Source organism: Perca fluviatilis, chromosome 19, assembly GCF_010015445.1.
Source record: "Perca fluviatilis chromosome 19, GENO_Pfluv_1.0, whole genome shotgun sequence".
NCBI classification, from domain to species: Eukaryota; Metazoa; Chordata; class Actinopteri; order Perciformes; family Percidae; genus Perca; species Perca fluviatilis.
In genome coordinates, this window is record NC_053130.1 from 15,317,252 (window position 1) to 15,343,178 (window position 25,927).

At 39.1% G+C, this 25,927-nt stretch overlaps 2 protein-coding genes across 3 annotated transcripts in view; both read left to right on the top strand.

Moving 5' to 3' along the window:
• LOC120548216 (cGMP-dependent protein kinase 1) overlaps positions 1-20,291 on the top strand; it is an 88,343-nt gene extending 68,052 nt beyond the window's left edge. For both annotated transcript variants that reach the window (XM_039784302.1, XM_039784300.1), the window contains exons 8-18: positions 8,766-8,831; positions 11,632-11,706; positions 15,640-15,736; positions 15,851-15,990; positions 16,586-16,675; positions 16,882-17,023; positions 17,481-17,644; positions 17,811-17,933; positions 18,028-18,090; positions 18,199-18,265; positions 18,397-20,291. In XM_039784302.1, coding sequence (XP_039640236.1) covers positions 8,766-8,831; positions 11,632-11,706; positions 15,640-15,736; positions 15,851-15,990; positions 16,586-16,675; positions 16,882-17,023; positions 17,481-17,644; positions 17,811-17,933; positions 18,028-18,090; positions 18,199-18,265; positions 18,397-18,495 — 1,126 coding nt within the window. In that variant the 3' untranslated portion in view covers positions 18,496-20,291. The remainder of the gene's footprint in view (positions 1-8,765; positions 8,832-11,631; positions 11,707-15,639; positions 15,737-15,850; positions 15,991-16,585; positions 16,676-16,881; positions 17,024-17,480; positions 17,645-17,810; positions 17,934-18,027; positions 18,091-18,198; positions 18,266-18,396) is intronic.
• A 2,584-nt stretch (positions 20,292-22,875) lies between these two features.
• LOC120548217 (dickkopf-related protein 1-like) lies at positions 22,876-24,762 on the top strand. The gene is made up of 4 exons (XM_039784303.1): positions 22,876-23,268; positions 23,403-23,547; positions 23,740-23,874; positions 23,993-24,762. Exons 1-4 carry the CDS (start codon positions 23,053-23,055, stop codon positions 24,256-24,258), a joined length of 762 nt encoding a protein of 253 aa, XP_039640237.1. The 5' UTR covers positions 22,876-23,052; the 3' UTR covers positions 24,259-24,762.
• The last annotated feature ends 1,165 nt before the right edge of the window (positions 24,763-25,927 follow it).

Consider the following 25,927-nt stretch of genomic DNA (forward strand, 5'->3'; position numbering starts at 1 on the left):
ACTTAACATGTATCTATCCTTTCTAATTTGCTATCAATCAGCCTCCAGCTCCTATCTGTCCTTATTTTTTTTCCATCACTCACTTCTCCTGAGAGGCATGATAACTTGCTAAGTGTTTGGAAATTCTTAAAGCTGTGCACACATTGCACAACTTCAGGCCTGATTTACTGTAGCTGTTCCAGGCACGCTTTTGAGATGTGACACAAATATTCCATCTCTGAACCAAAGAAAACTTGTTAAGTTTGAACTTGTCAGAAAGAAAAAGTGTCTGTCATAGAAATCCAAATGTTTTTTATCAGATGGGATTTTTTCTGCAACTGAAAAAATATGTTGAGATCAGGTTTAAACAGCAAACATTTTTAAATGATTGGTTACGTATCATATTCCTAGCCAAAATTATTTAAACAGCATGAATATCTAAATATGCAGTTATTTTATCTCCAACTCCCTTTGCAGAATGTACAAATAAAGGCACACACATTTACTGTGGCATGCTTCTCTTTGTCAAGCTCTATTTGTGCCCCGATCAAAAGAAAAAAAAGTTTATGTTCAACTGACAGTGTAGATTCCTCACAACCACACCAAGCAACAACCTGTCTGTGATATCTTTTGCACACAGCAACACAGGGGAAAAGTAATTATTTATTATTATAATTAATATAAATAATATTATTTTAATTATTTGTGTTTGACAGTGGTATAGTATGCTCTCAGCTGGAGACTCATTTTAGTGAGACAATATTATCTTTATACTCTCTCTTTCTCTTGAGATTCATTTGTCTTTTCTTTTCACTTCCTGTCTTGGTTGCCAGCGCATCCTGATATCAAGGACATCTTAATGCTGTCCTTGACTGTAATAATGTATTATCACCGACTGTTATGAAACATTTGTGTTACGTATGTGAGCATAGTAACTGACTAAGACAGCATCTCATGTCAATAGAGATAAACATGTAATACACAGACATAAGCCAAGCATGAATAGTACAAACATCTATGTACGCCTGTGCCAGGAATTTCTAGGTGTGAATATGTACTGAGACAAGTTTGACCAGGCTGTATATACTTTAGGGATCCAATGATTCACAGCTACTGCTAACATTTGATGCCCTTGAATACTTTCACTGAAAGAACACTTCAGTGTAATAAAAATATTTTATATGGCTTCTGGCATCAAAGCCCAGGGCCCTGAAGTTTTATTTTTACCCTGCTGTTTGTCCTGTCTTGTCATGACTGTACTCTGAGCCTGGTGGGGGGGAGGGATAAATTTTTTTTTGTAAATGCGGTGTGTATGGGTGAGGTCAGGTAGAAACAGAGAAATATGCTGTGGAAGAAAAAAAAAAGTGTTTGCGAAAGAAAGCCTTTAAATTAGCTTTCAAGCCTCAAACGCATATAGTAAACACTTTAAAACACAAAAGACACTTAAATTGAACTAAAGCAGTATCCTGTGAAAAATAAATGCCAGCTTATGTGTTATTTTCAAAAGGAACTCTCCAGATGCTAGATGGGATGTTCAGGCGACAGCTGGAATTGCACAGATCTTTGGGCTTTACCCATATCTTAAAGCTAATGACCATAGGATATGAAAGATGACAAAGTATTAATATGCATGCAGAACATGTTAGGCACGGGAAGCTTGATCTCTTGGCAGTGGGAGGAGAAGGTTATTCCAAATATAAATTTGATCCTTCTACACTAATGAGACATAGAAACGTGCTGTTTGATGAAAGAGAGCATGAGACAAAGTATTCATTCATAATGGATTGAGGAGCAGCTGTGCTACATGTTGTCGATGACCTATTTGCACACACACACACACACACACACACACACACAAGAACACATCACACATATCCTTAAATATATTCATATAGTTACATCAAAACATTTGCTGTTTTGAAACGCTCTTTAAAGCAGCTTTATTTAATCAAGAAAATCATATTTTTTCTACATCCCACTAAAACAAAGTGCTCTCCCCACCTCGGCATCTGCTGTTCATCGTCTGTTGTCACGAACGCCTTTTGTTTTGGAGTGTCTTGAGTGGGAGAAGCCTATTCAACTACATCTTTGATGGTCAAGCATGTCTCGCAAATTTAAATGATTGAGATGCTGGCCATCTTCGAACTAGGCTTTTGATCAGAGGGCTCTTCTGCAGGGCCATCTTTCTAATTAGAAGTTAACTGTGTGTGTCCTTGCTCATGAAACTCAATAGCCCCTACTCAAAGGCTACTCTGTCCATCTGAAGAAGTTGCCTTTGATCTGCGAGAACAACATATTTACAAATCAAAGTCTGTTATGTCCTGCTAGCCATGATGGTTTTGTTCGAGCTTGTGTGAGTGCTGGTGTGTGACATATGTGTACATTAAAGCAGCCAAAGAAATATCAGATTACATGTTTTCTTTAAAGGGTTAGTCCTTAATGAATACTCAAGTATAGTTGGTGGATGTTTTAGGAATTTGTATTTGTATTTACAGTTTTTTACAATCACTTTGCTACTAATTTCAGAACCTTGATGTCATTTTTCAAAACTCTAGACACAAAACTCAAAATGATCATCACTTGTAACACAGGCTGTCCAATGTTCAAAACATTGCATTGTGCATTCATATCTTTAAAGAAATATTGCACTTGCACAATCATTGGTTCAAAAAACTAATTTATTGTGAAATACCATTGAAACGTTACTTTAGATCACCCACACACAAGCTACCCATAGTTTCACTGGGTCATCGTTCGTACAATCATTAAATATTGTAGTACAGAATAGGTGATACATGTTTCATTATGGTACTACATATAAATATATCCCTGTAAAAGTACTGCAGTAGTAGAGAGAATACTACAGACCAATGTGGTATGAGTATATATATATATATATATATATATATATATATATATATATATATATATATATATATATATATATATATATATTTACTGTATTTACCTTTTATTTACAGTATCAAGGTAAGTTGATTGAGAACATTTGCATTTGCATTTGCAACGACGACCTGTCACATTCACACAGTTCCACATTCATACCTGGAAGCTGAGCAGTATTATACACTGAGCAGTATTATATATATATACATACATATATACATATACATATGTATACATATATATACATACAGTACTTTATATATAAAGCATATATAAAGTATATATCTCAATCATCAGTAACAAGTTGGCAGAATTGGACAAGCAATTCCAAGGGCCTGCATCCATACAGTGCAGTACTGTCAATACAGTAAATAGTCTGAAAGGTGGTACATGGTGGGTGGTGATGGCGCAGTGGTTATGACACATGCTTTTGGTGTGGGAGATCTGGGTTTGATTCCCACAATTCCCAACCACTTTTCAACTATTCAACCAGCAAGACACTTAACCCCTAGTTGCTCCAGAGGCGTGCGACCTCTGACATATATAGCAGTTGTAAGTCGCTTTGGATAAATGGATGTAATGTAATAATGTAGTGTACATGGGACCATAGAAACAGTGTCTGATAAACAGTAGTACATTACAGTAAAGAAGGATGATGAAACTTTACATCCATAGATAATGTAGTCTAATTGGTTCATGCTCCACGCTAATTGGTGACAATGAATCTTGTTATCTTGAAACTTTCATGATCTAAACATGGAATATTGTTTGTCTGTTTCCATACAACTATGCATTGAGAGTAATGCAACAGTTACTTATCATTTTGAGTAGTTGTATGAATTGATAGTTAGATGATTGTAATGAAATGAATAGACAATCATCTAAAATGTAATGTGTGAATTGCTTTTTGAAATAGTAGTACTTTGATGTTAAGTTGTGTCATATTGAACAGGTGATCTTTGTTGAATTAACAAATGATCTTAGGTTTATGTGTATTGTATCCAAGCAATTCAAAAAAGTGTTAGAGTTTTGAAAAATGTGCATTTTGAGTTTTGTGTCTAGAGTTTTGAAAAATGACGTCAAGGTTCTGAAATTAGTGCCAAAGGGATTGTAAAAAACTGTATTATAAGGATCCCCATTAGCTGACCTATAGACGACCAGCTAGTCTTCCTGGGGTCCAAAACAACATTTAATCAGACAATGAAATAGATATCATGTTACATTCTTCCTGTACTAGTGAAGTGTAAACTTTCAGTTGAGATGTAGATCCATCAAAATAACAGACGGTGTGTTGCCCTGACCTCCTCTCCTGGGTGTATTTTGTGTGTATGTGGGTTCCAGTAGAGGATGAGCAACTGTTATTAAAAAAAAGGTGTGATGTCACTGACAGAAATGTGATTGGTGTCTGACTACTCTCAGACTAACAGTAGCCCTCTGATAAATCACAGAGAAAGGCTGTCTCAGTGTGGGTGTGTTGCCATAGGTGCCGGTGAGAAAATTAAACCAACTAGGAAGTCCACTTTGAAGGTTTATCAGATATTAACACTGCACATCAGTTTTTACTCATTTATAGTAGGGTTTTTATCAAATCTGGAAAGTTACTGTAACACCACAACAAAGTTAGTCATGTTTAAACAGCGACAGTAACAGTAGAATTAGCACACTGCTACAAGGAACATGCTGCAGGGCTTTAGCCATGCCAGTAGCATGGCTCAAGGGATGGCAGTGTCAGTCGGTCCATAACTTTTATCAACTATTGGATGGATTACCCTTCCATGACAGAGTATCCTAATACATATCACATGGCAGCACGGTGGCCCAGTGGCTAGCACTGTCACCTCAGACACAGCAAAAAAAATCCTGGGTTTGTTAACCTTTCATCTAGTGCCATCATTAGATTAAATATTTAATTTGTTTTTTAAATACTTTCATGACTACACACAAAATATGACATTCCCATGAGCCTCAGCTGTACTTTGTGTTTTGTGCTAATAAGCAAATGCTAACACCACACGCTGAATGATTTGTAGAATCACCCATCTCCCTTCACTTCATACCTCAAATCTTTTAATAGCTCATCCCCCACGAGTCAAAGCATTGGCTGCCATCTGCTATTAACTACAAATCTGTATATTTTACATTGCTGCTGGATGTTCCTGTCTGCATCCTCTGTACATTTTATTTTGCTCTAAAGCATACCATAGATTTCTAGACTTAAGACACGTCTTATTTTATACAGCCACTGCTCTCAGTTCATACCTTCACGGCATGAAAATTGCTACCAAAGATTTGAAGCTTTTTTAAGACTGCTTGAGAAGTACTTTCTCAAAGTGAATCCCATGTTGCCCTTTTTTATTTTGGTAACAACATTGTTGTGTTGTGATGCAGTTATGAATAGGGACTGTTTCTTCAGACTTTCCCCTATGGCCAATAATGTATTTTAGGTGTTGGAACCCAAGGGGGAATGGGGATTGAGGGGTGGGAGAGCTGAAAACAGCATTAAGCATTGAGAGTGAGCTGCAGCAGAATTCACAAAATAACTAACAATTTCACAAGAATGTACCAGTCTAGCGGTATGATCTGTCAATTGCAGACTGGAAAATAATAAATACAAACACTGCCACTAAAGGCCACTAAGATAATTTCCATACATGATAAACACGGTTTCCCAGTTAGTGTTTTTGTGGCATCTGAGACTTGAGAGTAACCTTTCCACATTATCTTTTCCACACTTTGTTTGGTTATTCTAACTCCATAGCTTGTGACTGAAACAATGTTTAGCAGCAACACTTGGATGTTCGGGCTTGGAAAAGAAAAAAACACACAAATGCACCAATCAGGAAGCGTATCTAAAGTGGCTGCCTCGGAGAGTAGGACAAATGTATTAAGAAATGTAATTTGCAGTTAATGGGAAATAGATGCACAAAAAACACTGGCACAGTCATTGACTTACAGTAAGTACTTTAATACCAACCTGTGACACAACTATCCAGGCCCACCTGAATACCTCTCGGTCACAGAATTAAAGCACAAATTATTGGCTGTGTATCCCACAGCCACCTCTTGTTCTTGCCCCAGGCTTTACCCCAGCTTTACTTTCCTCAATACAGCTCATAGCTACTGCCCAATTCTCAGCCTCCAAGCCTGTGCGTTATTTTCATAACCCCCCCTTCCAGGGACACCAGATCACTGTCCAATTACCAGGTTCATTTCAACTATCTACTGGAAATCAACACCACAGGCTCCCTCCTGTGTAAGCCCAAAGGACATTCCAGACACAGCATGCAGCTGTTTTTAGTGCGTGTTTGCTTGTGTGTGTGTGTGTGTGTGTGTGTGTGTGTGCATGTCTGTTTTCCAATGCGTTTCTTGTTGCGCAGCAATTAACAAGTGCAGAGCCATCTTTGGCGAATGTCTTAGGTTTAGGCTCAGCAGCATGCAAAGGAATCAGTCTGACAGATATTGTTTAGCGATTGTGTTTCACATAGAACATCGCTAGTATCAACGCAATGTCACAGTAAGTTGTTTTCCTCGAGTCGAGCAACCGGGGACAGGTGTAACAAGCTGCTCTCTAATATGAAACCCTTGAGGTCTCTTTAGGATGATTCATGTAAAAAGTAAATGACATAAACACTGTACACTTCCTTTTATGAGACAAATGAACTTCTGTAACAGATTGTTGTTGTCGCTGTAGTTGTAGCTCATTATCATTAATAAGGACACTGGTGTGTGTGTGTATGTTTGTGTGTGTTTGTGATGGGTTGCCTTTGGTTGAAATATCTACCATCTAGAAAAGGTGATGCATAATCTTCTAAAATTTTATATTAAAATAAGAATAAAAGCTATTTAAATTGTTTAATCCTTGACATTCTTCTTTAAAGTTTTTTAATGGAATTTTTAACATTGCCTATCATTATCCCAACTGGGCAAAAGAAAATGTGGGAGAAAGAGAAGGGAAATTAATTTTTTTTTAAAGTATAAAAATAATGAAACGTTACAAGAAAAACTGTTTCTGCACCCTAACAATATCATAATATGAGCTACATATAAGATAATAATAACCATGATTAAGTGAATTTGAGTTTAAAGGAGGTCAAAGGACCAAGAGAGGTGGAAACACACTGAAAAAAAGTCAGCGGTCCGTTACTCAGAAACTACAGTAATGCCTACTCTACAGTATATGACAAGAATTAAAAAGATTGTTCAAGTAACTCGACAGAGGCAGGTAAATGTAGAAGTCTACTTGTAGGAGTGGGGGCGATACATTTGAAAAGTGACTCTACAGCTGGCAGATTGTCACTTGCAAATTCACAGCTGGGACGTTACTGTACAAGCATGTGTGCCTCAACAGCCCTTAACAGAGCAAGTTGACCCCCTATTCAGCTTCTGAATATTTGAATAATCATCAAATTAAACCTATGTTATAAGGGTCTCTTGTGCTTCCCTTTATGACTTACACAAATCCCAAAACATCTCTTCTATTCTCTTCTCTTCCCACCTCAGTCCTGTGATCATTGAGAAGTCATTCCCACGGACTATCACTCATCACAACTCTTGTTCCCCAAACAAATGATCACCTAATCAATAGTAACAACCCCGGTGTAACAAGGTGTCTTCATCCAAACTGGGACATTTGTTGTTCTTTCACCCATTAATCTGGTTATTAATACTGTAAATGTACTTATGTACATGGTATTGAATGCTGTTGTGGGCAAACAGAAGAACAGGTGGAGCAGTGTTTGCCAGAGTATTGTGTTAAGAGCAGGGATGCAGGCCAGAGGAGCTTATCAGAGGTGAATGAAATACTGTATGAGTAATGAGCCCCAATAGTCATCTGTTAATATATCCTTTGCCCCTGACAAACACTACCTCTCCGCTGCTCCCCACTCCTCTGTAGTCCTCACCTTTCAAAATGTGTTGTTCCCCTACCAGCTGTGACCTTTATTCAAAGGGGTCAGCAGAAAGAGTGAGGCAGCGTGTGTGTGTGTGTGTGTGTGTGTGTGTGTGTGTGTGTGTGTGTGTGTGTGTGTGTGTGTGTGTGTGTGTGTGTGTGTGTGAATTTGTGCACAAGGAGGGGTGTGTTTGGAAGAGGGAAAGGGAGTTGACATAGCACGAGGAGGAATTGTCACCTCAGCTCATTGAAATAGGTTGCCGTATGTGAGTTCAGATCAGACACAGATTGCCAGCTACTGTCAGAACTTAAATTGAATTGAATCACCTCTTTTCGAATCAAGAGCAAAGTCTGTTTTAGCTTTTTTTTTTTGCTCACATTGGAATGTTAAATGAATCCAGAGTATGATCTTTTTTCTTTTCAAAAAAATGGGCACAATATAATCTGCTAATGGGACATCCCCCGAAGAGTATCCCGTCTGTAATATTCTACTCTGCGTCAAAGTGGATAACACTACACTTGGATTGGAGATTTATATACAAGTACGACAGACGTGTCTTTGTTGGAGGGCTGCCCTGGGCAGTGCGCTGGTTCAGAGTTAGAGCTTATCGCTGTGCAGAAAATCTTTCACAGTGAAGGATGAATTCTTGGGATACAGACTCAGAGGCCTCATGCAGTTGGGGCAACTCCTCTGAAGAAGCATCATCATCAGAGGAAGATGAACCTGATGTCAAATATAATAAAGAGTAATGCCAAGTGATGTGTGTTGCCTGTTTAGAGTAATATTTTCATTGTGTGCCAGTGGCATTTATGGAGTGAAGACATAACTGATATGCAGGTGTTACATTTTGACTGTTTCCATCATCACCGCTCTAGTAAAGCATTGAAAATAAATAATATTGTGATTTAATAATGGCCACAGTTTGTGAACCGTGGATGAAATGTGCCAATTTGGCTATCGTGCCTGATTGTGTTGTATGATCTTTTTGTCTAGGGAGGACATCAGGACGGCCAACGTCATTGCAGCAGATGCAGTCACCTGTCTAGTCATCGATAGAGAGTGAGTATCAATAAAGTTATTCCTCACATAACATAAGGAATGTTCTACATTGTTGATACTTTTGTTTCTTTCGCATTAAAGTGGTGCAAGAGCTCAGTGAATGAATGGATGTCTAAAACTAGCCCACATCTGCTGCTTTGCTCATGATGGTCAGGCAAGGAACATTTCTTGGAGCAGGTTATACAAGTGCTACCTTTACTGAGACATGAACCCACCTTATGAACATGGCACAAATTAAGTTGTCATTACTTTCAAAAAACATTAAAGTTCTCATGGAAATGTCAATTTTATCCTAAATAATCCAATAAATTTAATGTAAAAAAATTCAACAAATGTGAGGTGAGAAATAGATTGTGCCTTTGCAGGATCATGCTTCTCTTTCACTTCACTTCCCTACAGCGTCTTGTTTGAATGTCTGCTCACAAAGTTTGGGAGTCATAAAAGTTAGTCTGAATCAACGACGATTCATTTAGGGGATTGTTCCAGCACCACCAGAAGATCTGCCGGATGTCCCTCATTTTCGGCCGGATGTCCCGCACCTTCCGCTTTCATTGTGTTGGCATTCTAAACTCCGGTGGATTTATGAGGACTATGGTTAACTGCTCCTCAGATCTCTGCAGGGTAAATCAAAACAGCTAGCTAGACTATCTGTCCAATCTGAGTTTTTTGTTGCACGACTAAAACAACTCTCGAATGAGCACATGTTCCACCAAAACAAGTTCCTTACCGAGGCTATTTTGCAGAGGCACCATTATTGTGTCCGGCGCTGAGCGCCGCACAAGACAATTGTTGGTTTATAGAAATGGCAATAAACCAGAGCACATTTTTGTCCTATCCCCGAATGCTGTGTGGACTAACAAGATCCTCCTCTGCAGCGCTGTGGAGATTAGATTGGATAATTAATAGTAATAGATAGTAAATTGGGAAATTTCAGTGCTACAGCAGCAAAATATCAGTCACACTTCACACATACAGAATATACAAGACATAATAAATAGGATAGATAGGTCTGGCAATGCGAGACTACATAAAAGGCAATCACGTCATCACCTCAAGTTTGCTCATTCATTCAATTTATTTGTTCAGGACTCACCTAATTCTCATGTACATGTTTTCTAAATACAAACAATACAAACAGATTTGACGTCATGAAAGAATGTGTCTTACATCTTAAATCAACTTCAGTTAAGGATTTTGATTTATGCTACATTTGTGCAGGAATGACTAACAAGGGCTATTTTTTTATGTTTGCCAGGAGATTATCGAAGAACAAAACCAAATTTTTAGCTTCACTTTGCAGTGACATGGTTTGACATTTTAATACAATGTTTATAATGGTTTTATGGTACTTAAAAATGTAGATGCAAAGACGTTTATCTCAGGTCTCTAACTAAGGATGGTTAGTCTCTGACCATCTCTGTCTCTAGCATCGAGTTGTGTGCTGAGAATAGAGGGACAGATGGATTAGGCGTAGGGAGGAGATGGTATCAGCTTACCCAGGGCCTCACTCTAGCCTCAGGGAACACGGTAAGCACAAATGGGCCATCCTCAAAGCTAGCAGAGGGGATAGTGAGTGAGTCATCCAGCACAGGTGATTATCACTACATTTTACTCTGCTGGTCATACAAGCAGCTAATGCTGTCACATTCCACAAAACTATCGGTCATTGTGTCAACCAAGCCAGTATTGGTGCAAATTCCAGGTTATTAGTGCATTTATTCGTTTTCTGCATGTGTAATGCTTAAAAACAAAACAGTGCCAAATAAGGACAATTGCAGGAGCTGAGCAAGAGAAAATGAAGGAGAGAGAGACAGTTTGAAAGGAGAATAAAAACCAATGGCAGGGAGTCACAGGCTCAGGGCAATAGACACTGTAAGGAGCCAAACATTTAAAGAAAAGCTCAGCTTTGAAACAGCCCCAGTTTACAGGCATTATGATTTCAACAGGAGAAAACACCAGATGTATTACATCGTCTTGCTGACAGCTTGATGAGCCTCGCATGAAAACTGTCTCAGTGTTGTTCTTCCAGGATGTTTAGAGTCTTCTGCATAGGCAGCCATACTTTAGAGAGAAATGAGTGAGAAGAGAGAGATTGAAGTGAGAATGAAAATGTTATTTTTCATGTACCAGATCTCCCAACGAGTGCAACTTTGGAGGATTTTATTTAGCATATTATGTAGCTTATTATTCCGCAACATCTCATTGTAATATGTCTTTCATTTTCATATCCTCTGTAATCATAATTATACTTAATTAAGTTCTGGCAATCCAGTGAGAAAAATGATGAATTAACAATTGTACATTTATTTTGAATGTCTGAAAAGAACATGATCGTTTCTTTCAGTTGAATAACTTAACTGACTTTAAGTACTAATAACATAAATATTGTCATGGGAATTTTATGTCAAATGATAACTATCATAATACTTGGTTACTTTTTGTCACTCAGCACAGTATATTTTCTATTCTATCATTTATTCATTAAAAAGAGTTATGCACAACCTCCCTTTGTCTCTAAAATTCCCCCATCTGCTATCACACTATTTTACACCTTATCAGGGTAGCTCTGTCATCTCATCTGTTCTACAATGATTTTTACAGGCTTGTCTCTAAAAGCAGACTGATGAATATTTAATAGTAACTGGCAGTGTTTTTTTTACGACGGTCTGGCCTGCATTCATTATATAATGTAAATGGAGAATATGTGCATTGCTTTTGGCTGGATTATAGATTATTGATTGAACAAATGAATTAGTCTCAGAAACGTTTGCTGCTTTAATGTTTACTATCTGTATTGCAGTTCATTCAAGCACCTGATTGGAGGTTTGGAGGATGTGTCCAGTAAAGGCCATGAGGATGCTGATGCCAAAGCCAAGTAAGACAATTATAATGTATTGATATGTTCAAATGAATTAAAATACCCACTATTCATGTAGATCTTTTTGCTTTGTGGTTTGGCTTGCTTTCTGTTTTGTTTATCTTTTGTTTTAATCCATTAATTAATTTTGCTAATTCATTTCCACATTCAATAAATCTTGAAATTGTTGTACCATATCCTGACTGCCCACCAGCTGGAACATTGTTCTTAGGTAAACTTGCCAACTGTTAATGCATTGTGCCTTTAGGTCTGTTATATAACAAGACAATACTCCTGTGGCAGGCCAGCAGAGGATATGACCTCCGCCTCTATTTCTGGAGGAATTAATATGTACTCTATTTATCATCACTATGGAAACAAGAGAAGCACTATAGAAGGGACCTTGGCAATAAAGTGGACATCTTCTGGCATAATCTGATACCTCGCTCACTCTGTGCTATGTTGCGAGTCAAGGTGAAGAGAAACAAGAACCCGTTAATGACAGATTACAGAGAGTGAGAAAGCAGGAACAGCTTATCGCCCCAGAAAGGAAAAAAAAAAGACATTGATAGATGGACTGAGTGAAGAGAGACAGAGAGAGAACAAGACGGGTGACAAAGCAGACTAGATGTCTGTTGGATGCTTTGGATTTGTAGCTGACCACTGAGCGTGTCAGTCATCTTTTGCAAGTCAGTCGAATTTAGTCAGCGAAGAGCAGAACATAACACCAGTTATTGTGTTGGGCAGAGGCACTTAGGAATGAGAGAAGACAATGCAGGGTGTTATGGGATGGAGTGCATTGGTTTGCATTCAGCGCTGGCCAGGTCCCCCTTGATGGCTCACTACCGCTAATGATTGCCAGCAAATGTGTGTGATAGAAAGACACCTGCAGTGTGCATTCTCTATGCAGTCTGTAGATAAGCTAGTAAGATTGATTTCATGCAAATGAGCAACAAATCATGGCCATCATTGTAACCTCATTATCTACCCTTTTCTCTACAGAAGTTTCTCTTGAAATTAAGCCACTCTTTCTCTGCTCCCTCAAATCTGTCACAGAGAAGTCGTTTCCACCTTGATTAAGGTAGCTTTCCCTGCCCGCATACTGTGTGTGTGTGTCGTCTCTTGCTGCCGCTCCCCGCCCAGCAGAGCACATTTGTTTCTTAGTGAGGAAAGCTTGAGTCAGGATCCCACTGTGATGGAAACTATCTCTAATTGGTCACAGCGGATAAGCACCATGTAGCAGTACTGTAACTATACAGTAAACTACAGCTGCTCTTTGTGAGGTTGACAGGTCTTTTCTTCAAAGACTACCTCCCTGCTATGTGCAATATGTGCACATTGTTTTTGATCAAGCCGCTGCTTCTCTCTGCCGGAGCAGCTTCATTCTAAACAACGTACAACCAATACATCCGTCTCTGTTGAAATGTTTTACTTGTATTTCTGCATGCATAAAACTTAGATTTAAGTATTTTGTTTAGTGGAAGGCGAGATGAGAGTCCATATGTATGCTAATGTATCTAAATTCCCATATCTTAAGTACAGTTGCAGAAGTCTTTAAAGCTTTTTTGGGGTGTCTTGGTGGCCTGTGTTTTACAGCTCTGACCATAAACTGCAATGTCCCCGGTTTGCGTCTGGTCAGGGACCTTGTTGCATGCCATTCCTAAACTCTATTACCCCCCATGCCCTGACAGCGGTCTTATAAAGGCCTAAAATTCCTTGCAAAAAATCATTTAGAAAATCTTCTGTTTCCTGGAGCTCCAATTAAATAAGTAATTTAAACTATCCTCTAATAGATCTATGTTTATGACACTTGCAGATGTCCTGTATTGAGAATAAATACTTTACTTTCCACTTACTGCTAATCATGGCTCATCAAGCATAATGAAGAATTATGAGAAAATATGAGCCCAGTATGACTCCGCACATCCCATGTCTGAGCAGGTATAGGAGTTCAATAAGCCAGAATAACTGGTAAATAAAAGTGACATTTAATGAGTCAGCTTTAAGGTCAGAGACGCTGTCTTCTCCTCCTTACTCTCTCTTGAGTCAGGCTAGACCAAAGGAAATGAAGACAATAGCACACACACACACACACACACACACACACACACACACACACACACACACACACACACACACACACACACACACACACACACACACTTGGACACATGGGGATTGCATCATTTTTTATGATCTCATCCGTTCACTGATACAGATTATCACCCACTGGGGTGCTACTTGACCGGCATAGGAACACTTTGTATTGCAGTGCTAGTAACATATTTGCCATGTAATAGTAATAAGTTACAATGTCAAAAAACACATATTTATAATAACTAACCAGGGTTACATTACAGTGTTGGATGTAGCTGAGCTCTGTGTTAGTTTTTATTCAAGGTCCGGTATGGTTCCAGTCCCACTTGGTCTGCTCGTCAGATATATGGATTGATTCTTGCCACCTTATACAATAGCTTCATTTTTTGGTTCAGCTTTGAAATGCTTGGAGTTATTGTTCATCAGCTTCAAGTATTTGCTCCTTACCTCGATACTTCAAATGGAGCAACGCTGCTATCTGCTGGCCAAATGATAATACTACTTTAAAACCTTTTCTAAAGACCTGCATGATGTCAAATGATCCTGACAGAGTTTGTGAGACCTCCCTCATTATGTGCACTCAGAAGTCTGTGTATGTGCACGTGTCGGACACCATGACCTATTAATAATACCTTCCCACACACAGGAATGCATGTACTCTCGGTTACATCTCTCCATCCTTTTGTTAATCAGAGAGCATTTGGGGATTTGGAGTGTTTTCTGGGCCACCTTCCAGATGATGGGAGGGGAGAAAAATATGAAAGGATTACCTGTGAATCTATGAAAGGATTACCTGTGAATATAAATGCTAGTTATAGGGCCTATTTATATACAAATAAAACACTGGCTGTCCTAGTAACCTAATGTGTTTCTGAGAAGCGTTCTGGCTTAGTAACCTGCCAACACATGCCCCCACTGTGCCCAGTGGTATGCAGCTTAGGGAAAATGTTCTGTTGTTCTGGCTCGCAGTGTAACTGACGTATCTGGTGGATCTGATGGAGTAAAATCCTCTTTCCACATCTCAAATGGCCGCATAAGCTTAGAGTGAAGTAAGTCTCATTTGCCATTTTATTCATCAAATTCTATCCCAGAACAGTACTCATAAAATTACCTTTGTTTAACTCTTATGTACATAAACTTAATCCCTGCTGTGCCATGAAGAAAGACTGTGGATTAATCTAAACAAGTCTTCCTTGTTGGGGTGTTTTTTGATAAATGTCTGTCATTGGCATATACAGCTGTACTGTTTTTGTGCAAGAAAAGGCCTTGCGTTGAGGTTGATTGTCTGTTCTGAGTGACCCAGAAAAGGCTGTCCTAAGCCTACTGATCCAGAGACTGAGCTGATGAAACTCTGTCTGTCTGGATCAAACAATAACCAGAGAAGACACGGGGCATCTGGGGATAAGGGATGGACACGTGGAAACAATCTGCGCTGCCAAAATGTGCAGGTCTGCAATGGCATGTTGGGGTGTTCGGTGGCAGAGTCAAGGCATGTCTTCAGAGCCAGCTGAGTACTGAACTCATGTGACAGTCGTTCCGTCTTTTTCTTTTTCCTATCAAGAATGGGGACAGACTGTATGTGTTCAAAGAGAGGTCAAAATCGTCGACCAGAGGACTAAACTCAAACACATCCTGTTCATGTGTTCACATTTATACACTCCACATCCTCAATAACATCCTCAATAGATTACCATGAGTTAAATCCTCTAAGATTTGCAAACAAATGAGCACAAGGAGAGACGGATATTTTGTCTCAGTTTGCTGAAAGTGGATTATCTCTTCTTTCATCATCCTTCATCTCATCTCTAATCCTGTTCCCATTCTGTCTTTTTTCCCATTTTCCCGGCACCACAGGTATGAAGCAGAGAATGCGTTTTTCTTTAATCTCAACCTGGCTGACTTTAACATCATTGACACTCTGGGAGTTGGTGGCTTTGGTCGTGTTGAGCTGGTAAGGGGCACTGCACTGTGACAGTAACATCTTCACAATTGTCTAACAAACTGTGCGGGCTAATGTGCAGGCCGGCCTTTTTATTTGAATTTCTTTCTTTCCTTCTCACTGCAGGTTCAGCTCAAGAGCGATGAGAACAAAACCTTTGCCATGAAGATCCTGAAGAAGCGACACATTGTCGACACAAGACAGCAGGAGCACATTCGTTCAGAGAAACTCATTATGCAGGAGGCCCACTCTGACTTCATTGTTAGGTACACAGCATGAACAGCTTCACTGAATATAAATAATCTACTGTATATGCCGTACATGTCACAAGAATCAGTACTTTATTACCTCAGAACCAGAAGGACCTGATTCTTTGTCATGCTAATAAAGGTTTTCTCACAAATGCATATCAAGTATATTGGGCAGAATGAATGTGAGTGTTTGGGCGTCTACCTGTGATGTTCCTAAGATACTCTGGTGATATAAACAAGGTGGTTTTCCTGCTTTCTTCTCTGTGTATGCTGGAAAAGGCTCCCACTTCTTTTGACCCTGAAAGAAAATAGGAAGGCACATTACTTTTATGTTTATGCTACACTATACAGTATACAGTATATAATGCATAGCTATATAAAGGTCTAGAAGTATTATCAAAATGGCTCTATTTCTGACCATAAACTATGGTTAAAAGATAGGTACTTTGGTGTAAAATTGCTTCAAATACAACTAGGCGTTGTATTTGTGTTGATTAAATAATTATATTTCTAAGCATGCATACAGATACAATTTTAAATTTAGATGTCCTGTGCATATATTTTTTTCATTTAAAAGCAGTTTGAGATAACATCTATTTGGTGTTTTCAGACTCTATAGAACATTCAAGGACAGCAAGTACCTCTACATGTTGATGGAGGCTTGTTTAGGAGGAGAGCTGTGGACCATTCTTCGCGACCGGTAAGCTCTTTTTCACCAGGTCAGATATAACTAAATCATTTTGACACAAATATGACACAGCTAATACCATTTAGTCTAAATGGTATTAGCTGTGTCATATTTCTGTCAATGCTAGTGATGCAAAGAGTAAGTACTACAACATGAGAGTTGCAGTTACAGTAATAGTCCTAACACCTCAAGTATCTGTTGTCCTGCTGGGTTTCCAGGGGTTCATTTGAGGACTCAACCACCAGGTTTTACACAGCGTGTGTGGTGGAGGCCTTCGCCTACCTGCATTCCAAAGGAATCATCTACAGAGACCTCAAACCAGAGAACCTTATATTGGACCACAGGGGCTATGCCAAACTGGTAAGAGATCAGTAAGGGATTATCACCCAAAGAAACTGAATGTCAGAAATGCTGCAAACAAGAGAAATCTCATATTTTTTATGATGCTACAATGAAGGATCAAATGAAACGTAAACATAGTTCATCTTGGCAGTAAATAAAAGTATGATTATAATATAATTGAGGTTAAGTCGGATTATGTTTTTTTTGGGGTGCCGCCATTCCCTACTCTCCTGCTGGAGAAACCAGTTTGTAGCATTTGGCAGAGCTGCAACCAGCTGCTCAACGCTTTTCTATCCATCATGCCAAAGAATCAAGTGAAAACTGTAATACTGAAATGCTTACACAATTTTCAGTTTTTCCATTATTATACATAAAATTGAACATGATCTCATACAAAAAAAGGACCAAGTTGATATGATATGAATTTAAATTCCTATTCAACTTCATGGTTCAAATTTCTTTTTTTGTTGCCCAGGTTGACTTTGGCTTTGCCAAGAAGATCGGGTTTGGGAAGAAGACGTGGACCTTCTGTGGGACGCCGGAGTATGTAGCACCAGAGATCATTCTGAACAAGGGCCACGACATCTCAGCCGACTACTGGTCTCTAGGAATCCTCATGTTTGAGCTCTTAACTGGCAGGTACACACAAGCCTGGGCATGTCCATGAAACTAATATCTTAAGTGTTCCCTGTGATGGCATATCTGTTGTCATACACAACAACAACAACAACAAAATCTACAACAAATAAAATGCTATTTAGAAACCTTGTTTTACTCAAGACTACTATATTTGCCTGTTATGTAGCCCTCCATTCTCTGGCCCTGATCCTATGAAAACCTACAACATCATCCTGAGAGGCATTGACATGATCGAATTTCCAAAGAAAATTACCAAAAATGCTGCCAACCTAATTAAAAAGCTATGCAGGTGAGCGTCTGTGTTTCCAGCGATAATTTAAACTCATAGTCATTAATTTAAGTGGTCTGTATGCTGAATCATCATTTTTTTTTTTCTACTGCAGGGATAATCCTTCTGAACGACTGGGAAACTTGAAAAATGGTGTCAAAGACATCCAAAAGCACAAGTAAGCATGTCTATGAATTAATATGATCCTCTTATTTATACATTTCTGTTCCTGATGTGTAGTAAAACATGATTATGAAATTAAGAAGTAATGCTGTTTGTTCTTTAGATGGTTTGAGGGCTTTAACTGGGAGGGCTTGAAGAAGGGGACATTGACGCCTCCTATTATCCCTAATGTAAGTGCACACTGCTGATACTCGTTAGAATTTTCTTTCTAGTTTCTCTTTTGTCGTCAATCTCATACTTACAATCCACTTGTTGTCTGCTTGTTTAGTCTTTCTGTGAACGATTCTTCTCTTTCCACCAGGTTACATCAGCAATCGACACGAGTAACTTCGACAACTTCCCTGAGGACAACGAGGACCCGCCTCCTGATGACAACTCCGGCTGGGACGTTGATTTCTGAAGTCCTCCTCTCAACTTAAAACCAAAAGAAACTCTTCTTTTGTTGGCATGGAGGCCATCTTGAGGACATGGCTGTGTTGTAAAAAAAAAAAAAAAAAAAAAAAACTGCTTAAAAAAGAAAGAGAAGATATGGAAAAGAAGATAAACGGATGGATGGCAAAACCCTCTGGGTCACCGATATGCCTTTATTTCACTGTGGCTCTGGATCAAGCATTTATAATGGGACTGCTGTAGCACTTCTTGTCTTACACTCGGCTCTAAAAGCAAAGGCAAGGAAAGTGCATGGATACACAAATACATACACAAAACAACAGAGGCTAATTATGGAGCCAGGTTTTCCCATGTAACAGGGAAAGGTGTTTGGTGGGTGGATGAATGTTCCATAGATTGTCTATCGTTTGTTTTGGTTCTAGAATAAGTAAGAGTGTGAAACATGTGGCCTGTTAAAAAAGAGAGGAGGCTGATGATTGAGTTTATTTCTGTGTTTGTTTCTCCGCAATATTTGGTGAAATGTTTGGAGGACTTTGGGAGGGTTTAAGATGTTACTGCAGTTGCTCCCTGGTTTTTGACATGCAGCTGCTTGCTGCAATCTCTGATAGTTTCCAGAGATCTACACACTACAGTTTGCAAGTAAAACTGGTATCAAGTGCTCAAGACTAACCTGAATGTCACTGTCTCATTTTCTTCTTATTTAACATCCATATGGCACACAGCATGTACGGTACATAGTATTTGAATTTACATTCTCACACATTCTCACAACCAGGCTAAAAGCAAATACTTAGTACCCTTTACATAAGATTAACCTACCTTGAAAAGCACAAACACTTCATTCAGTGGAAAGTGATGTGACTCTTAAAAGGGCCCTGCTTTCAATGTAATAAATCACCCACCGACACACATGAAATGTCAGCTAGTATTTCCATGAAGCAAATGTGTCATGCACTTAAGACCATGAACTGAGAAAATCAGCAGTTACAGCTCATTTTAAGCTTCAGTAGATTAAGTCACACTCTTTTTTTGTTCCTTAATATGCTTTTAATTATGCATATGAATGGTTCTCTACCTACATACTTCTTAAATTTGTTTTTAAATCACCCAAATGCCTCATCCTCAGTTCGCCCCTGTGTAGTTCTGACATAACTGTGAACATGGTTTCAATGTCTTTGGTGCTGTTATTGATAAATTATAATAAGCAGTGGTGAGATGACAGTACTGGTTATTGTTTTTGTAAAGTGATTTTTTTTTTATTCGTTTTCTTTGTATCGTACTTGACTTCCTTATTTAGAAAATTGGAGACTTGTGTCAATTTGTAATCTTGAGTGAAGATTTGTTTGATATCACTTGACACCATTTTGCATTGTGCTAAGTTGTATTCTCAAGGTTTTCAAACACATTAAGTTTATCCATATAAACTAACCATCCTCTTCTTTGGAGGCAAAATTGATCAAATCCACATTATCTTAAGACAATCTTGACTTACCTTCATCTTATGGATATTTTAAAACGTCTCCCAGAGACTAACAGCGACAAAGGAGATTATATTGTGTGGAACTCACAACTTTTACCACTAGCGCCATGATTTTTCACGTAGCTCATCACCTCTCTCATGTCCAACAATCAGAGCAGAAAATCTAAAGAAATGTAAGTGCCTTAAATCAATGGCATACAAATTTAACATCACAAGTCCCTTTTCGATGCTGCATGAACACATATACACCTCAAAACGTGTGTCCTCTTAGATGGCTGCACCTCATCCTTTGTTATATCTAATAAATACATTAATCACCATGGAAAGAGAATTTCAAGTCATTTGATGGCTGACAAAACTGCAAATGAAATCCTTTTTCTGCTTACCCCTTTTGATTTGTCTCACAGGAACATTTATTAACAGTAAAATGATAAAAATGTATCATACCTGATACTGCTGTAATGTCATGCTTTTTTCTATGAATGTTGATATGAAGTCAGCCACAGCTGGCCTGATATAAAGTGAACTATAAATCATAGCTCTGAGGGACCATCCATCACCTGGTTCAGTCATGAAATCTGAGCATGTAGAGATGGCAAGAATGATTTGCAGTTTTGAACATTTCACAAATTGGAGAAAAAAATTCTCTTCACCACTGTTGACAATCTTTGACTGTATGATAGCATCGATCATAGTCATCATCCACATTCTCATTTTAACACAGCCCAACTCATATTTCATCCCAAACAGACTGACACACTTACATTTAAATTATATAAATCATTGGATGATGTTGATGGAGAATAAATCTTAGTTCGGTGGGCATACCATAAGTATTCTTGCTGCAGGTTATGTTTATCACAAAGCCTTATGTATGCCATCACTTTACAAACCGCTGATGTTGAGTCTTATATTGACCGCCTTCTGTAATGTTTCCTGATATTTGCCTTGTGTTATGTTGTTTATTCTGCTGTACATTAATTTTGCAGAGTGCCACCTGTAAGATTTTTAAAATTATAGAATAAAAACAATACTTTTGAGTTGTGTTTGTCTCTTAGTTATTTTTAAACATCTCGGAATGAGAAAGCGTGCATGTGCTGTGGAGATGTTGCAGTTTGCTGTACCAGCCACAAGAGGAGGCTGCAGGTAAGACGGATCTCTCTTAAACCAGCTGCCTCAGCCTGATGTGAACTGGTTGCCTGATATCTAATAATCGGTCCTAGAGTTAATGTCATCCACTTTACTGGTAAGTGCAGATGATTCAGCTTCTCTGGTCTCAGTGTTATTCGTACAACAAATCTGTTTGGTTGGGACAGGGAAATGGCTTCGGTCATAACAACAGGGTGACACCTCTGCGAGATCAAAGAGGATCAAAGTGCATCAAAGGAGCTCACCTTACCAGCACTGACATTTAGTAAAGTGGACATAAAAGCTCTACTTCAAAAGACATGCAGCAATTCAAACGCGCAAAGTGCTACAGTGTGTTTGTCAGGTGTCTATGGCGCATCTCTCTCTGTCGCACACACACACACACACGCACACACACACAGCCTCACACTCAAACATAAGCTACGTGACCAGCAGATGACGTCCAAGTGCCAAGATAGCTTAAACTAAAGGGCTCCTTTCCATCACGCACTTGAGCACCTGCTTGTTTTGTTTCTCAGCATATGGGAAACAAGTTGAGTCACAAAATGCACTTTCACTTGTTTCAATCATTTCCAGGAGCTGATTAGGAGATAGAACATAGCTGGTTGCTGTCAAAAGGGTGAAATGACCTGGCTTGGTTGGTAGACTAAAGTCAAACACATACATTTTTAAGACTTATTTGACTTGCCCTTAGGATGGACATTTCTTGCAGTGGAGGAGCCCAAAGGGTCAGAGAGTAGGAAGATCAGAGTTGCCTTTAATCTCAAAGTGCCAGTCAACCCTGAAAGGCCTCGCCACGGAAGTCCATTAATTCGGTAAACTTTTCACACCCCTTAATGGTCTGCAGATCCCACACATTGATGTCCGCCACTGGTGTAATCGAGCACACTTTGGAGGATAATTGCCCCCTTTGCAATCAGAAGGATCAAATGAAGTAGTTAATCGACGCAAGTGACTTCAATCACTGTCTTCACACAACCAAAGGGCATTTTGGCTACTTGAATGTCAAAGAAACTGGAATAACCAAACACCTCTTATAAAGACAGATAACGGAGTTCATGAAGAAAGAAACAAATGCCATATTTGCAGGAACACTGGTGAGTTTCTTTCATAAAGATAAATCTGTTAACAGATCAAATGTGCTGCAATATTTTGTAGCAGATACGTGTAGCATATATATGTGTTATTTTAGATTGATTACGGCTGTAATAGTCCGAAGTCATTCAAATAAAATATATTAAAATAAATGATGAACTGTTGGCATCAATGTTTTTTGGGGAAAAAACAATGATTGTGTTGTCTCATAATGAGTGTTTTAATTTAAAACTAGATACCATTTTATATGTATATTTATATTATAAGAGTTGTATAAATGTGGTTAGACTATCAAAATTATATATATATATATATATATATATATATATATATGTATATATATATATATATATATATATATATATATATATATATATATATATATATATATATATATATATATATATATATATATATATAATTGTTTTTATACTAACTAGATGAAGAAAGTCCTGAGTGTGGACGTACTGTATTTCCAATATGCATTACATAGTGATGGATGGGCATTCCGACTTTGCAGGTCATTATCATTACAAACATTGTGAAACGTAGTCCTGTGCGTGGAGAATGGATGGCCATTTCCGTACAGTGGGGCTCTCTTTGAAATTCCACCCCTCCGCCTTTGTTGTGCACAGCGAGGGGCGGGAAGACACATGTATAAAGAGATCATCCCAGGACTGTGAGTCAGGAGGCTTCGAAAGGATCGTGCCGAAACTCTCTGGAAACTTTGTGATTCAGGATTCAAGGCCGCTTTGGACTTTGTCACACAGCCATCTTTTTCAGCAAAAGAGAGGGGATTTGTTTCCGTGTGTTTGCAACACAGCAGAATTTAACAGGAAAATCATGCAGATACCGCCAGCGCATCGCTTCTTGGCTGTGTATCTCACGCTGTTTGGATACCTTGGGGACGTTTACACTGGGACAGTCCTGGTGAACTCCAATGCCATCAAAAACCTGCCCGGTGCTTCAGCTGGCAAAGGCACCAATACCGTCAGTCCGAGTCCGCGCACCTCTCCCTCCGGTAGCATGGGACACAAATTACCCGTAGACACCTTGCAGGTAATGAACTTTCCCGTGCGTAAAAGTCAGTTCAGTGCGCCACCGTCAACGATGCAGTTATGTACGTTTTGTAGGTATGTAATATCTCAACAGTTCAATGACACGCTGCTTTTGTTTTTGTTATCAAACTATAGCAGTCAGGTCTTTGCACGGATGATGAAGACTGTGGAGGTGATGAATTCTGCAACGACGTCCGAGGCGCCTGCCTGCCATGCCGTAAGAGCCGGAAGCGTTGCGCACGGGACTCTATGTGTTGTGCTGGAAACCGCTGCAGCAATGGTGAGTAGAGGCATCCCACCTAAAAGAAATACTGACATTTCTGATTTTCCAAGTTGTTGGTGATATTCTGATAACTGGGAATAGTTTGCTTGTAGTCATACTGTCTGCATGTTTACTGATATCCATTAAGTCTAATTTGCGCCAGTGGTAAATACAGACCCTAAATCCAATTATTTCTTTTGACCTTTCTAGGTGTTTGCCAGGCAAATGACATAGATGGTACAGATGCATCCATTATCACTGGATGGCACAAACACAACAACACCATGGACCATCACGCCAAGAAGCCTACCACTGCCCACAGCAATCAGCCTAATGCTGCAAAAGGTGAGTGTCCTGTGAAGAATCATCAATCTTTATGAGGTTCCAGTAACAACACAAACAGTTTTCAGTGAAGTCTGTTTCATGTAACATACTTTCAGCTCTCTCTTTCCTCTATCTCCAGGCCAGGAGGGGGATACTTGCCTGAGATCTGCAGACTGCTCTGAGGGTTTGTGCTGTGCCAGACACTTCTGGTCTCGCATCTGTAAGCCCGTGCTGACAGAGGGTCAGGTGTGTACACGCCACCGCAGGAAAGGCACCCATGGCTTGGAGCTGTTCCAGCGCTGCGACTGTGGCGACAGTCTGGCCTGCCGACCAGAGAAAGGAGAGCGAGACCACAGTGTCAGCAGGACTGCCGCCCGGAACCTACACATCTGTCAGAGGCGCTGACACAAAAGCGTGGACACACACAGAGACAGAAATACACACACACACACACACACACACACACAAACCCACAAATCAGTCACAGACACTGACAAACAATTTTAAGCCTTGCATACACCAGAGATGCTGATACACATAGACACCCAACACCTAAGACTTTCTATCCTGCCAAAGTTGCTGACACAAACAGCATCCGGAAGGATAGACATGATTCCTGGAAAAGCGATACACCCAGAGGGATGCACCAGTGCAAGACGGACTGATCCAATTCCCTATCAACAGATGAGGAGTCGGAAGTTAGGAAGTGACATTTCAGAAGTCTTGAAAGATCGATTCATGTCTTCGGTAATGGCAGAGCTGTTTTGTTTCTCTTTTTATGGAACTTCAAGCCTCAGTTATTGCAGTAAATTACTGTATTGTAAATATTATCCTGAAGGTGGCACTTAATTGAGCTATTGAATTCTGTCAACACCAGTATTATAAAGACTTGGTGCTGCATGCATTGTAAATGTGTTATATATATATATATATATATATATATATATATATATATATATATATATATATATATATATATATATATATATATATATATTGTTTTATAAGAAAATGTTATATAAAAAATTGAATATATTTGTTTTATTAAACATCATGTGATAACCATAGTCCTTCTTTCTGCCCATTATTTTTTGGCAATAGTTTTTCTGATCCACAGTGCTACAAAAAACACACAAAAGAAACGTCTTGGTAAATTGTTTCAGTGAGGTTTCCCTCAAAATGCCTCACATATAAATTATCCTGCAGCAGTTAGGGTCTAAACCATTAAATCCAAATATTCACTTAACGGTGGGTACGAGTGGGAAATGTATCTTGCAAAATAACAATCATTCCCTTCTGGAAAAGCAAGAGTTATTTGAACAATCACTTGGTGGTGTTTAAACCCATAGCCCAGTATTCACAAATCAGTGGTTGAGGCTGAGTGGATGGTTTAAATGTTTGGCCCAGATATGCTTCTCAAACTCATTACACACAATTTCTGGAATATGTGCACACAAACAAACAAACACACACACACACAAAACATGCTTACAACAAGCAACAAACTTTGATGAGTCAATACTGGAGCTTCAACAGGCCACATCCTGCTATGGAAGCAGATGCTGGTACATTGGGGCTATGTCATCAGAATAACATGAAAAACAGGACAGGATGCTGCCATATCAAATGATAACTGCAAAGGGGTAATAACAAAGTATGTGTGTCCTGGCGAGTGTTTGCCACCTAACCCTTTGGTGTTGCTGGCTAGTTTCTAATTATAACTTCCCTGCCTTCATGTGCAGCAGAGCAGATAGCTAGCTATCCAAACTAAAGCCTCTAATTACTTCGTCTTACTCAATCTACACAAGGATTCATGAAATGAGGTGCACCGCAGTTTTTGTGATGCAACTCCAAAAAAAGGAGGATCTTGGTTCTCAATCTGTCCAATTACACTGCACACCCCATTTCCTGGCTGTTTTGCAATATATGTGCTCTAATGTATAGGCTAAGAATCCACCCAAATCACCTTGGTGTCTGTAATTAGACCTGCTTAGATTAGAAGATGGTGAAGAAATGACTGTACTTTTTCCTTGATTCTCATGTCCGATCAAAAGGAGCACAAGACACTCTTGAT

Excerpts from the sequence above, each read along its gene's own strand:
- LOC120548217 (XM_039784303.1), top strand. The coding sequence starts at position 23,053 with ATGCAGATACCGCCAGCGCATCGCTTCTTGGCTGTGTATCTCACGCTG. Across the intron at positions 23,269-23,402 it reads TACCCGTAGACACCTTGCAG|CAGTCAGGTCTTTGCACGGA; the intron begins GTAATGAACTTT and ends ATCAAACTATAG. Across the intron at positions 23,548-23,739 it reads TGGAAACCGCTGCAGCAATG|GTGTTTGCCAGGCAAATGAC; the intron begins GTGAGTAGAGGC and ends TGACCTTTCTAG.